At 38.1% G+C, this 15,156-nt stretch overlaps 1 protein-coding gene across 4 annotated transcripts in view; it reads left to right on the top strand.

Annotated features, from left to right (window-relative positions):
• The window catches only part of arhgap24 (Rho GTPase activating protein 24), a 64,089-nt gene that overhangs the window by 30,398 nt on the left and 18,535 nt on the right, over positions 1-15,156 (top strand). Inside the window, exon 1 of one of the 4 annotated variants that reach the window (XM_044144086.1) lies at positions 6,510-6,963. The exons of 2 other annotated variants lie outside the window; for them this stretch is intronic. In XM_044144086.1, the coding sequence (XP_044000021.1) occupies positions 6,933-6,963 (31 nt within the window). In that variant the 5' untranslated portion in view covers positions 6,510-6,932. Of the gene's footprint in view, positions 1-6,509; positions 6,964-14,221; positions 14,390-15,156 lie in introns of those variants that run through there. One more of the 4 variants, XM_044144085.1, reaches the window with a different exon arrangement.

Below are 15,156 nucleotides of genomic sequence, written 5' to 3'. Positions count from 1 at the left end.
TCTGATTTTAACTACCTGATTGAACTTTCTCTTTTAATTTGCCTATGCCATATTGAACAAGCACAATATCTAGGCATACCTCTATCATTTTGTTTTTATTCAACAGCCATGAATGACATTGGTCAATCTCCTAAAATACCATAAAAATTTAATTAAGCTTAGTGTTGTAAAATGTCAAGACCTGGACATTTGAAAGCCGTGCCATATGCTATTGTATTTCAAGGAGAAATATTGTGCATAATAACATGTTTAAATCATGTTAATGTAGTTTACAACAGCCAAATCTTTTAAGATAAAAAAAAAAAACTAAAAAATATCAACTAGAAGGTCTGAAAAAATTCAATTTTGAAAATGTTGTGTGATTTACACACACCCTTTTATAATTTGAGAATGATTTATTGTAGATCAGTTATTAATCTACTATTATTGCGATTTGACAGTTATGAAACAATGGAAATGCTCTTGATATTATATTTAATGACACAGTAATGTGGTATATTTAAAGGGTAGTGCTGTGAGGGTATGTTGTTCAAATTATATTCAATTAGAAAAAAACTATGAAGTGTTTTTAAATCCAACTTCACAGTTGCAGCTACAATATTTCCAAACACATTCGGCTTCGATTAAATCAATCTAACATGAAATACGTAAATGAAACAGACAACATCTTCCAACGGACTGGATTAATGATCAGCCATAAGAGTGACTTATCCTCTCAGCTTTTCTTCTTCAGTAATCTAGCAGAAGCAGAAGCATATCATGTGGGATTTGAAAAGCAAAATAATGCATTTCTAAGATGAATAAATATTAAATTCAGTTGTTAATTAACTGCCGCTACATGTCTCTCACTACCATGTGTCCTTCAAACCTCTGGGATGTCTTTCCGGCTTCCTTTTCTATTACCAAGTCCCTTCGCGATGTGATATTTTCCAAAAGGTCACAAGATTTTTATTTTTTATTTTTTCTCTTCAACCTTTTCAGTGTATATTATCGTGTGAGTGGATGTGTTTACTCTTATGCACATTTAATGTTTTCCCAGCGGATACATGAGGTCAACAACCAGCAGAGCAGTATTATGCATCCTCCTTGAGTTTGGCCAAGCACATTGTGCCTGACATTTTTCCTAAGTGGCTCCTGAGGAGCTTTAAATCTCTCATTACATCTTAAATCCATGCCCTTCAGTGGGCAATACTGCAACACATCACATGTCAGTGCCAGGAAAAAGGGGGACACTAGACACATCTGAGCTACTATTGGATTTAATATAACCCAGAAGTAACTTATGTTGGGATTTAGCTCTTGGTAGACAGCAAATGTTTGCTCCTTATCGTAAAATCTACTGTTTTATCCCAAAACAAACAAGGAGTGTTTTTTTTGTTGTTGTTGTTTTTTCCCCCAAGACACCCAGTGTTTTATTAGTGACTTTGTCCGCAGAGGTCAGGGGGATTGCAGTGGGAGATGTTTGTATTAGCAGCTCACAGATTAGACAAAGCATCTGCAGTCTGATGTGAAAGGTTTTAAAATGACAGGCATTTAAATGAAACACACATACCACATTATCTAAACTGTAACTGTGAGCAGAAAACACTTATAGATAACAGTGAAATTCAGATTAAACCAGCAAGCAATTCTTAGAGAAATACATTTATTGGGGAATATTATGAAATGTGTTTTTTTCCAGCTCAAAACTAATGAATGAGTCAAATGGATAGGATATTCAGGCTCATAATGTTCAATTTGTTATAATTAATTTTCTTTTCTGATCTGAGTTTTTTTCTCACTCATCATTTTCTGTGTTGATCCATTTTTTTTGGCACAAGTTAAACTCTTGTCATTCCGGTCACTATTTAATCACATCTGAAAACACTTACTGTAGATACAACTGTGGCAAAACTTTACACAGGTTCATCATGTATGGTGCCGAAGTTTGATTTTCAACGTATTTTGGTACAAAATGTGTTAACATAAAAGCAAATACCTTTTAAATATATATACCATTCAGACTGAACCATATCTCCTATGGTTTCTGTGGGAGGATACATACCTGCTTTCATCTGTTAAAACAAACACCAGAAGTATTACCAAATCCTCTTATTACCGTCAAAGGGATTAGAGTCCCTGATTTTAAAATACTATATCGCTCTTAATTTGAATCTAGATTCATAATCTCAGTATTATTTGAAGCTTTATTTTAGGTTCATGAAAAAAAAAAAAGAAATAATTTAAAAGACTTTGCTACCTTCACCACAATTCCAGGAAAAAAATATCCTTTGGGGCATGACTTGGCCACATATTTCAATCTTGTTAGGAATCACAGTATTAACTTTTGATTTTACATGGAAAGTGTTTACTGCAGAATGTGTAACTATAGTAAACAGAGTAAAATTTTAGGACAGTAATAGCATATAAACATAGCTTTATAGCTTCAAAGTCAGATTAAATTGATCTCCCTAAAACTTGGGAAACATCTGAACAGGGGTAAACAACAGCTGTGGTTTATGCTCAAACAGATTTATGTTCAGATTCAAACTGAAGCTTGTCCAGGTCTTTCCCATACAGAAAGGGTTAATTAGGGGTGAAAAGCTTGTCAGCATTTGAAGCTAAAACTCCTGCTGTCGGCGTAGAAGGTGCTGTCAGTTTAAATTACGAGCCTCTGAATCTATATAGTTCTGCTTACCGTAAGGGCTATTTGCAGGCCTTGTTGCCAAGCATGGGTTCAAACCAGAAATTGGAGACAGAGGGAAAAGATTTGGAGATTTGGTTTTCTATGGACAATTAAGTATTTGCAGAGAGTAGTTTTGTGGTCTGTGACTTGAAACCTACCTTGAAGTGACAAAAATCAAATATTGTAAGCTCAGAAAATATTTACTAATATGATTTATGTGTTAAAGGATTGTTTTTTGATCAATTGCTTGAAATGATTGTCATATTTTGTTTTGTTTTTTTTTTCCAATGAAAAACTTCTTTGAACATTTACAGCAGATGAACTTCAGAAAGTCTATTGACCAATTAGATTGGTGGGAAGTGTAACAAGAATACGACTGTAAATCAACCATAGTGCCAACAGGTAAAGTATGTCTGCAAGGGATCTTAGCAGACTTACTGTAAGTGAGGGGGACTCAATAAAATCTAGTGGTAGCATTATGTGACACATTTTTCCTTGTAAATGAAGCCAAAGTTAGCAGTCCAAAATGTCCCAGAAAGCCAGGTGCTGGATCCAAAGGGAGACTCCGGTGTTTAGGGTTGTGGTTTTGCTTGGTTTTGGACTCTAAGGCTGGTTTTCCTTGATGTGGTTTTTTTAAGCTGGTTTAGTATGAGCAATCTATAATGAGAAGAAACAAGCCTAGGCTGCTGAAAATAATACATACTTCTAATTATCAGGGTAAAATTGGCACATTTTTGTTCTGTAATACAAAAAGTTGATTCAAAAGGCAACAAGTTAATACTCTTAACTTCATTTGGTTGTGTGGGTTAGATAAAGACCAAGACCAGGTTCTTAGGGTATCTCACAGAAGGTGCTTTGAATATTGGGGCTGCCATTGCTGCAGCTGAAATCTGTTAGTCATCATAGTCTGTACATAGTTGGCGTGCTTATAATGAGCAGGTTCACTAAAGGGTGCACTGGTCTCCATGATAAGGACAGCTTCTGTGTGGGGAATGTTCACACACTGCTCATTAAAGTTGAATATGAAGAGTGTTCAGTTCACTGTAACTACACTTACCTGCAGAAGAGTCAGGGACTGACCAGAAAAAACATCCACTATGGTAATAAAGTGAAAAAAAGTTTCATAATTAGTTATTTTACTTTTCTTTTTATGTAGGTTATTTAATTAGCTGCATGGTAGCACAGATGTTAGCACTGTTACTATGCAGCATAAAGGTCCTAGGTTTGAGTCCTGGCCAGGGTCCATGTGATGTTTGCATATAACCTTTTAATTTGACCAAAATGTGATTATTTTTTTTTATAGCTGGAGTAAATACTGATATTTTGGAGTGGCCCAGTCAAAGTCCTGGCTTGACTCTGACAGAGAATCTGCAGAGAGAGCTAAAGATTACTATAGTGGTAAGACTTGGATCTCATTACACAACATAAGTTCTCAAAAATACCAATGGAAGCATGCAAAGAGCTGGTCAGCAATAACAAAAAGGGGGTGATTGCTGTAATGGTAATCAAAAATTTGTAAAATGTAAATAACTTTCAGCATGCGTATTTCTTTGCAGAAAATAAGAACTGAAACGTTTCATCTGAACAGTGTGACTTAAAGGTCCTAAGAGGTTTTAACTCAGACTGTAAGTGAGTGACGCCACATAAAACTTACTGCTGACACCAGCTCTGGCAAAAATAGTTTAATCATTATGGTAATGGCTTAACTATTTTTGCTGTAAGAGAGTGACTGGGTTAATGTTGTTACCATCCATAAAACCTCACTGGTTTACTGGCATCAAGCTAAGCTCTCTTTTACCAGCTTGTAATGTGTTAATTAGCGTGTTTCTGCGGTGCCTGATAATCATCAACTCATAAAACACTCTTGGCTCATAACATTAAGGCTAATACACATGGCAATGCTTGTACTTGTGAAAGACTATCATGTTGCAGAAATTCAAACAAGATGTTGAAATAATCTACCCAACTGATATGTTGTGTCTTTGCAAAAATATTTACACCCTTGAATTTTATAACAGTGTGTCATGTCACGGACCCCAAAGTTGCAGTAGATTCCCTGATGAGCCGAGATGAATATGTATCTTTATGACCCTTCATGCAGAAAGCTACTGCATGTATGGCATAAACTGAACACTTCACATCACCTTGAATTTATAAACTCTACTGAGAAACATGGTGGTGGCAGCATTATAGCAGGATGAATCAATGGCAAAGCAGAAAAGAAATGTTCAGAGAGATCTTACAAAAGAGATGAGATTCATGCAAAGTGACAACAGCAGCGTGACATACAACCAGAGCTACGATGGAAACGTTTAATGTGTAGACCTATGTTCAAATGAGAATTAGTGGCAAAACTCTTCAGAGTGACTGCAAAACTACTGGCAGAATTTAAGCTCTTCTACAAAAAATGTTAGTCTCTGGCTGGTCAAGATATAGAAAACTTGCAGGCATAATTAGATGTTTTGTCAGGTTTATTATCAGATTTTTATTTTAGCAGAACTGTGCCTCAGCCTCAAAATTATTCAACACTTTGTGTTGGTCTGTGACATACAATCCCAGATAAATTAATTTAAAATTGGTTTTCTAATGTAAAAAAAGAAAAGAGAGAAAGGAAAAAGGGGTTCTGAGTAATGCTGCGTGGCCCTGTGTGCTGTCTACAACAATAATAATGTCTTAGGATTCCCGTGTTGTCTATTTTTATCGATAGTCTTACAAAGTTACTTAAGATTTTTTTTTTTTTATTGAACCAATCTCGCTTTTCAGCAACATTAGAATGATATTTCCCGTGATGTTCTGCTTTATGTTTGGTGCAAGTTTGATTGTTTAGGAGCTCACAGAGTGAAACTCAGGACTAATCCAATCTAATGTCTAATGTCTCATCTGAGACACTCTTTCCTTTGCGTTTTTGTGCGTCTAAAAAGTGCTACTATTGAAAAAGGTTAGTGACAAAAAGCAGATGGTTCATTCTCTCCAAACAATACGCAGCATACCTCTTGTATGTTTAAAATATCTGCCTCATTCACATGGCGACACTATTCCAGACTGTCTTCCTCCTCCTGTTTTGTGTCCATGCGTCATTATTACAACATGGGAGCCTGAAACATTGGGGTCTGAAAGCACGGCGGGCCGGAGGGAGTTGAGAACAGGATAGGAAGCTCAGAGGCTTTCATAACAGCCTTATTGAGGAGATCGGCATTTGACATGTCACATTCCAATCTTCACTATCAGCCTCCTGCTTAGACCTCCATGCATGACCCCTGACCCCCATATGTATGGAGTTGGCCAAGTCTGGAGAAGAAATAGGTAAGAGAACCCTCCGCTACTGCAGGGTTTCTGGTTCACAGTCTGTCTGATGGAAACTCTGGATGTGGACGTCCAGACGTTGGGTATGTAAACAAGTTTTTCTTCTCCTCTCTGGATAAATATTTAGATGTCTCCACATCCAGCTGTTTTGGTTCTCTGAATGAAAACAAAGTACTGCAGTGTTGGTGTTGCGTCTTCCTGAGATCAGGCTGTTTAATGGATGCCAGTGATTTGAGGTTCAGATGTAAGACTGTAGAAGACAGATAAGCAGCTCATGAAAGACCTTTCATCCAAAGAGAAAAGGCAGCGTCTCAAGGCTTCCTGGCCAACAGTAGCAACTGCCTTGCCGACCCCAAACGGCAGTATTTATAGAGCACTGCGGATGAGTCATTTGGCTGAGTGCCCTCCCTTCGTTCATCAGATTTACAGATCCCCACTTTGGGGAGGGCGGCTTGATTTATGATACTCCCACCTCCTTCCAACCCTGTTACCTCCCACCCGTCTCACTTCCTTCAGAAAAGAGCAGACACACCATCTTTTGCCTTCAGCTTCCACTCACCGATCCGTCTTTTCTGTGCCCAGAAATATGCTTTCCCTGCTTTTTCCTCCAGCAAAAGTTTAGAGGGACGACTCACCGAGAGGCAGACGGAATACCCTCAACCTGACCTCTCCTGGCTCTGCTGCTGAGCGACGTATCGCCATGACCCGCCGTTGACTTGCACAAAAAGAAGTTGTAGGCAGAAAGAAAAAAGGAAAGAAAAAGTTGTGAGAGCCTGAGGGAGAAGAAGGAAGGGGAGGGGAAGCCTGTGTAGCATTTTAGAAGAAACAAGCGAAGATAAACGTGCAATATTTGTGGCTTAGAACAGGAACAGATGAAGAAGTGGCACCTGGGGGGCAGCGGTCAGCAGCGAGAGCGTGGCTTTTTCACCCTCAAGCCCAAGCTGAGAAGGGGGCAGGTCCACATATGCTCCCCATGGATGTTAACTCCAATCCAGGTGTGTCCCTTTTTTGCATTGCAGAATACTAAAAGAAATGCATTTGCTATGGAGTCTTCTATCAAAATGGCAGAATTTTTGCTTTCCACTGTTTTTAGAATTGGTTGACACTAAAGGAAATGAGTTCTCATGGTATATTTCACAACTGTTTTGATTTTTCTCAGTGGCTAACACAGGTCAGCAACTGATGCACCAAGTCTATAACTAGATTATCATTGACTGTGAAAACAGAAAGGAAGCAATTTTTTTTTTTCTCCAAAGAGTCTTTGCAGCGCTACTGGCTTGTGTTTTTTTTGCGACAGTAGGCAGACAGGAAAGAGAGCAATGAGATGGGGGAGGATATGCAGCAAGGGTCGCCAAAGCCAGGAGTCGAACCTGCGACGTCCGCGTCTAGGACTAAGACCTCCAAACGTGGGGTGTGCTAACCCCTGCAGCACCACAGCACGCCCCAGACAAACTATTTTTATTTCTTAATATACAACACAATAACAAGTGAAACTGTCAACCAGACTGGTGGCTAACTAATAGACAGTCACTTTTTTTTTCATTTTCATTAGCAGACCATTTACCATTCAACAAGAGTCAACAAGGCAAAAGAGGAGCAGCCTTCTCACAGACAGCTGACCTGTAGTGCACGTATTTTATTAAAATGAACTCCAAACCTCAGAAAAATGTTATGTTTGTAAAAAATTTTAATTGTTAACTAATTCCTTTTTCACTCCACATAACCTATAAGTGTGCATTGTCAATGTTTTACCAACCTAGCCCTGCCAGGGTTTAAACAGCACTCATGCAACATTAAAATTCTCAATTTACTGGCATTTTTAAAAGCTGTTTTTTTTAAGTAGCCTGTTAAAACATCACAGCAATTTAAACATAGGAAGAAAAACAACAAAGCTCCTTTAAAGTTTTTATGTTATTCAAGTGTCATTAATTTTTATGGCTCTAAAAATTAACTTTAATCTGAAATGTCTCCCACTCCAAGAAAACTTCTGCTCTCCCAAAACTGCATTCTCATGACAGAGTCGGATTTCACTCTGCTTGGCTGCTCGCGGCTAGATAACAGAACAAACTGCTGAATTCATCGCTCCCAGCCTGCCTGTAAATCCATCCCAGTAGAGATGTTCTCATGCGAAAAATCTGAAGTAACAGTGGAAACAGGCAGGAGTAATTCTGTTTCAGACAGAATGTTGGAGGGGGAACGGGATTTGACGGCAGTGGGGAAAGCTAAGAGAGGAGGAAAGAAAATTGAGGTTGAAAACAGTCTGTAAAACGGCGCAAAATCACTTGCATATAATTTTAGAACTGAATCTTTTTGCATGTCTTTTTTTCAATGTAAGACTTCTGAGAATCTGAAAGCATAAAAAAAAAATATGTCATCATCTTTATGTAAAGTTAGAGTTTAAGTTAAGGTCTGCAGAATGAGGTCAGTTGCAAATTTATTGAACTATGTTTTGGAATATATATCCCCTTATGGGAGGAACAACAAATGATGGGTTTTTACAGACAACAGCTGGGTAATGAAATCCAAAATATGACTTACTAGTTCGTAAGGTCAAATTTAACTGAAGAGTTAAAAAGTCTGTGAATTTGGGACATTGTTTAATGTGTTTAACAAAACAAACTACCTGAAAATTGATCAAAAGAATATAGTTGGGACAGTTTTACAATAATGTCTCCACAGCAGTGACCAGTTGAAGAGATGGTAATAAAAACCAAATTGGTTTGCGTTGGTATTCAGAGCAAGCAGCAATTTGCATACAATGAAAAGCTCCTTGTGCATATTATGGTACTGCAGCTGCATTGATCTCAAATTAATACTTTAAAAATTATTTAAAATGGTTAGTTTTTAATTTATTTTATTTTCTAAATGGGATAAAAACAAGTTGGCCTCAGTCAACGCTTCCCTCCATCACTCATATTCCATAGATTTCCACATGTAATTTTGTCACATGTCAGAAATGCTGAATGCTAGTACAGTCCTAACAGTTTACCAAGATCTTTTACTCAACATCAATAATATTTCAGTGTGTAAACTGCTTTTGTGAATGGGCAATTAGCTAGTGTGTAGTTAGGGTTAGAGTCATCTTTTTCAGAGTAGGTTATCTGCAAGGGATAGTTCTCTGAATGAGGTCAGCCTGGAGAGACAGGAGAGTTTCTCCAGACCATACTCGCCAGTCAGAGCGGGGCCAAGACCAAAGTGTATTTCTGTGTTCTTAAAACAAACAGTATGAAAAATATCATAGCACTATCACAAAGCTTTTCCATGTGTATGGACTCCATTTCGATGTTGCTCAGTCTGAATGGGTACTAAATGGAACTAAATTCACAACAGGCCCCTAGATTTGGACCTTTTTGGGTTAACCGTATAAAACCCACATCAAATCAAGTTATAATAATATTTAGGTGTTTGGTAGGTCTCGAGTGGTTAATAAGAAAAGCAATTCCGCTATTTCCCTCAGTTGGTATAAACAATTAATATGGTGCTGTGCCACAGATAATCCCGCAATAATTTGCAGTCCATGTTTTCACCCTGTTTCCTACCCCATGAGTGAATTCTGCCTTGGCAAAAGACTTTACCATTCCATTAATTTTTTTAGATAGTATTTTACAAGACACTGCTTACATCCACTCCACAGAACCCCACCTTGAGAAATAAAAACAACAATCCCTTTAAGTAAAAGATTTTTCTTTAAACCGGTAGTTTCCAAATATTCAGCAATCTGTACTTTAAAGCACACAGAGAAAACGCCACCACCAGCATTTATGCTCCTCCATCTTAAATCCATCTCTTCAATCACACTCGCCTCCAACTACCCGCTCTACGCAGCAGTCATTTTCGTTCAGCGGCTTTTTGACTGGTGTTGTGACAGAAAATGTTAAGAAGCGGCACCGTGTACAGCACTGCAGCCATGACCAAAATGAAAACGTGCTTACTTTCCATAAGCTAACGTCTGCTGGAGGTTTTTTGCTTTGACATTTCACAGAAACAGACACAACCGGAGAAATATTATGCTTCGACGCAGAGGCCTCTCCTCTGGAGACACATCCTAATTTAATGTGTCATGTTTTACCTCACCAGTCACTACAAGGAAAGTGATGTAATGGAAGGGCCATAAATGTTGTGATGATCATTATTTAGCTTTAGCTCTACTTGTTATCAAACGTGATGCTTTCTCACAAGGGGTCTTTCAATCTCCCAAAGCAATAATGCTAATGGAAAAAGTTGATTAATGATTCAGTGTCACATGACCGGAGTGAGTTTATTAAGAAAACCAAATGAGTGCTTTGTCTGAAAATCATGTTTTTCACAGCTTTGAAAATGTAGTTTTACCATCTCTGATTTTTGGTTAGCTAGTTGTTAGTCACAGCAGACCAGAAGTGAGGTTATCCCTGTGTGAGAGGTTCAAAGAGCTTCAGAAAGGGCTGACAGAGCCTAGCAATTTGGCTTGTGGAGGGTGCAGGTGTGCATCTACCCTGAAGCTCTCATCAGTGCTGAAAGGCGATATTACAAGGTATTATTAGGCGAAGAAGCAGATACTTTTTCAAGTCCTCCTGTTTTATTGTCTGGTGGGAAATAAGAAAGTTCACTCCCTTCTTCACATGCAAGGCTCATCTCTGTCTGTTTAATTTACAATCACACAATGTATCTATGAAATCCTTCAGCTCTGAGTATAGATTGAAAAGAAAACATTTTTTTTCTTTTGTTCTTTTTTTATCCTTACTTACGTTGCATACACATAGAATCAAATTTGAAAAGCTCCTTAGGACGATAGCATGCAGCTGTTTAGTCTCATACGTATGGTTTATTACTACAGTGAAGTATGAGCCCATTACCAGAAGCATGCTTGTTTCATATATAAGCAGTTTGAGTGCAAATACAAAGTATAGATTTCACCTGTGAATCTCGATTTTCTTGTTTGTATTCAGGTTCTGCAACTTTGCAGCAACTCGGCAATCAGGTTGGTTTATATTATAACTCTTCCAAAATGGCAGCAGCCAAAACCTAACTATCTATATGCATTGACAAACAGTCTGTTCTTTACTTTACTATTTATTTGAGCGTAGTAAAAGTCTGATATGTGCTTTAATACGGGCTTTGTATTTAAATTGTAACACTTCATTTTCTTTTGAATTCAAAACTATTACAGCTATCATAGAGCCTGGGGCATATTTTTGTTTTTTTATGGCCAATGTTTGTGACTTTCAAATGTTAAATGAAAAGTTTGCATAAATGAGTTTTCACGTTTTAGTACTCTTACAAGAAAACTTGTAGAAAAATCATCAAATTGGCAGAATATGGTCAAAGCCGGACCGTCTTACTGTAGTTTTTATCAACAGCCTTATTGTTAGAATATTATTCATTACTCAGGGAACTTTTGTTATTGTAGATAGTAATAGTCGATGTGTGTGCAACTTCTGTGAACCACAGAAGGAACAAAATCCCTGAATGCTAATAAATAATCGCTGTCTTATTTTTGACACAATGGTCATTATTTCAGCAGCTGCTTTATTTTTTTTGTTGCGACTTTATGTGAATGGTATCATACCCAATTTAATACTGTGTCATCTGCATCCCAGTAAACAAGTACAAACGGAATGGACTATTTGACAAACTATGCTGTACATAAAATTGATGTGGAGATTTAGTTTTATCTCTAATAAATATTTTAATGACAGTATGGTTAATATCATTTTAGAAAGATTTTCCCCAAATACAAAAATTTCAGATGATTTTCCTACCTAGTAAACTTCTGTTGAGTTAAGTTGTAATCCAAGAACTTTAGCACATGTTTTTTTGTTTGTGAAGCGTATTTACACGCCATAACACCCCATATATGTTCTTGCTGGTTTTGCCTTACTTTGCTTTTTATTTTGTTTGAGTCCTTTTCATTTTGGGTGCCCTGCTCTAGCAGAGTGGTGTTTTTTTTTGCTTCAACATATATGTTTGCTCTTCATTTGGCTGTTGTCTTCGAATACATGCATGTTGCTTCCTCGATCAAATCTTCTTCCATTTTATTAGCAGCTAATAAAACATAAGACGGCCTGTAAAACCCCGTCAGAATGTTGCAGTTCATCATAGAGCTCGTTTTTATTGCACTTCTGTGACTGTTTTGTGTTTATTGTGCCAAACTTAAGTTACAAGTTTGCTGCTTTGGGCCCAGACTGAGCAGTGGGTTCACTTTCTAAAGTGGAAATCGAAACCCCTTACATAATGGTGTATTTACAGCATCACTGGCAGGACACACAGACATTGCTCTTCGGCTGGCATGAAATCAAAACGGAGACACTTGGCTTTTGGACAACTGTGTGACTGCAATGAACAGACTGACCCGAAGCTTACCCCGCTCGTATTCATGACGATCTATTAAAACGTTCTTAGAAGTAAACAGATTTAACTGTTTATGCCGAAGAATGCTTTATATAGATACTTATTAACACAAATTTACAACCAATTTAGTCTGCTTGAGCTTTGTGGCTACAAATGGGTGAGGGGTAATCTAAAGCTTTCTGAATATAAATGTGGGCTTGATGTCACCATTCTAATTCATTTTCCTGTGCCATGATTACCTACTTCCCTAGGGGAACCAGTCAGAGTCAGACGAGCTGAACAAACCTTGTCCTCTTTGACCTCCCCACTGCTATTCACTTTGTTTCTCATTCAGCATCAGATGGTAATGGATACCTATTGTAACTCTATGGAGTCTGTGTTCCTCACCAGATAATGTCTTTGGGGATGCAGGTGGAGGGCGATGTTTTGGTGTGTGTCTAGAGATCATGCCTATTGATGAACAAGGACCACCATGACACCAGGAAGACAATTAGCCATCGATACCTTACCGGGGGTCAGGTGAAATGGTAGAACCATCACAGGCACATGGGAAGATGTATCTGTAGAATAAGTACCAGCATCTATAGGTAGCGGCATACATGACTTTCTTCGTTTGTGTAATTCTCTCTTGTGGGAAAAGGCAAGAAAAATCAATAAAATTTATTTGAATTAGCCTAAAAGCCATCTTTTAAGAAGCCATGCATAATGACTTGGAAGTACACATCTGCAAATCCTATAAAGAATCTGAGCAACATTTATTAAAATGTCTTCTTCTGATGTCTTTTTATCAGACTGCTAGCTTAGCATCAATCCAAAACTACCAATATCATAATTACAAAGGTGCACTAATTCTTTCTACAGACTAATGATAAAGTCTGAAAATATGTGCAAAGGTTATGCAAGACTTCACAATGGCATTAAAATAAAAAGGATACCTTGTATTTTTCGCACCACAAAGACATTTCTTTTACAGATTTCATGGAAGCTAATGAATGGTCAAGGTGAAGTCAGAGTTGTTACCTTCTCTTTGTCATATCTAGTGCTAAAACACTAAGCAAAAGTGTTTTGGCACTTTCAAACTAACATTGTAAATAATAAATAGTTTTGCTTGGTGAAGTTAGTTTGGTAACAACAGGATCTGACAGTGACTGAAAGTGAGAGGTAATAGACTATGGCACTGAGGGAAAATGGCTAAAAGGGAACCCAGGAAACCAAGCAGAGCCTGGAAGAATCTACTAAGTGTAGATTAGGACTGTGAGACAAAAATACGAAATGCAGTGAGTAACAACGATAGAACGCATATGCAATAAGAACACAAACCAAAGTGACAAACCCTGAAGTCCCAGAGATCATCACTATACTATTAGAAGAAATGTAAATAGCTGGTTTAAAGTGATAATCTGTCAGTCTGTCAATAAATGAAATATAAGCTTATATAAATTTACATATAATCCATGATGATTGTACTTTTGTTCACTCCTAATATTGTATATTTGTTTAATTACATTCAATTAACTCCATGTTCAAAAGTGTTGACCATTTTATGCAGCTAACAGTGGAAGATCTAAAAGCATTGCAGTGCGAGTGAGAGATCTCGTGTTTGCTTATGGGGTCGTGCCCTGTGTCAACGTGTGGTGCTCTTAAGCTCAATCCTTCAGAGAGATCTGCCTATTGTTACCATACAGTACTGGCGTGTGCGTGCGTGCGTGCGTGCGTGCGTGCGTGCGTGCGTGCGTGCGTGCGTGCGTGCGTGGGTGGGCGTGTGCGTGTGTGTGTGTGTGTGTGTGTGTGTGTGTGTGTGTGTGGATACGCACAACCCCCGTTGCAAACCTCTCCTCCCTCCCTCTCCCCTTCCCTTTCTCTTTCACACCCTCTCAGCTGTGCTCACTCACTCATTCTGAGCCGGGTCCAAAAACCGGCAGCACAGATTGTCCACTCAGGACCTCCGGTCCTCAAGTTAACCGGGTCAGCTAGGACTTTGTAACCCCATTCAAAGAGCGTCTTTTCTGGGCGAGCGAGGCATGGAGGTGGTTCATCAGGCAGTTCATAGTCTACCACAGTATGCAGTGACTGGTTTGCTGCCTTTACATCAAGGTAATGAGTCTTTTGAAAGTCCAGCTTCTCTTTATTATAGTTGAATACATCAGATTTAAATGAAGATTTTTTTTTTGTTAAAACGTTTTTTTTTGTATGTTTGTATGTTTGTTTTTCAACAAACATACAAACTGTCTAGTTTTTTAAGTACAATGAAGTAATATCTGTGAGGATAGTTTCATTTGAAAACAAGATGATTTAGATCGTGGAGATCACTTTTGTCTCCAATGTTAATCCTCCTTCCACATGAATGGACAGACATTCTGCCGCGTAGAGCTGCTTACTGCTCAGTGAGTGACTTCCTGTTATGTTGGAGGTATTTATGATGCATGGACTTCTGAGAAGACTATCATTAGACACATTATTGAATCCCTACTTGCCCCTGCTTGAAGCAAACCAGACACCTCTTACAGACAAGAGAGAATCGACCCTTTGTATTCATTTAATCTCTGACTGCTTAAACGTATCCACACTCAGAGAGAATTATGACACAGATTTTGTCATTTCAACGAGGTAGTTACTGGGTCTGCATTGTTTTCTGCGCCAGCTGCAGCTGCTTCCTCCTCTTGGCAGGCAACACAAACTCAGTCTGGAAGAAGTTAGCCTTTCCACAGTACAAAGTGACTTCCATTTAGCAAATAGATGATATTGTAGGTCAAGTAGTGGTGAAATTATGACATGTAAACTACTTTTAACTACACAACACATAGTCTCTAATGTTTAAACTACATATTTTGAAGTTAAAACTGTTTGGTTTTTTTACACCT

The sequence above is a fragment of the Gambusia affinis genome, linkage group LG17, assembly GCF_019740435.1.
Source record: "Gambusia affinis linkage group LG17, SWU_Gaff_1.0, whole genome shotgun sequence".
Lineage (NCBI taxonomy): Eukaryota > Metazoa > Chordata > Actinopteri > Cyprinodontiformes > Poeciliidae > Gambusia > Gambusia affinis.
This window is presented reverse-complemented; position numbering and strand designations above follow the sequence as displayed.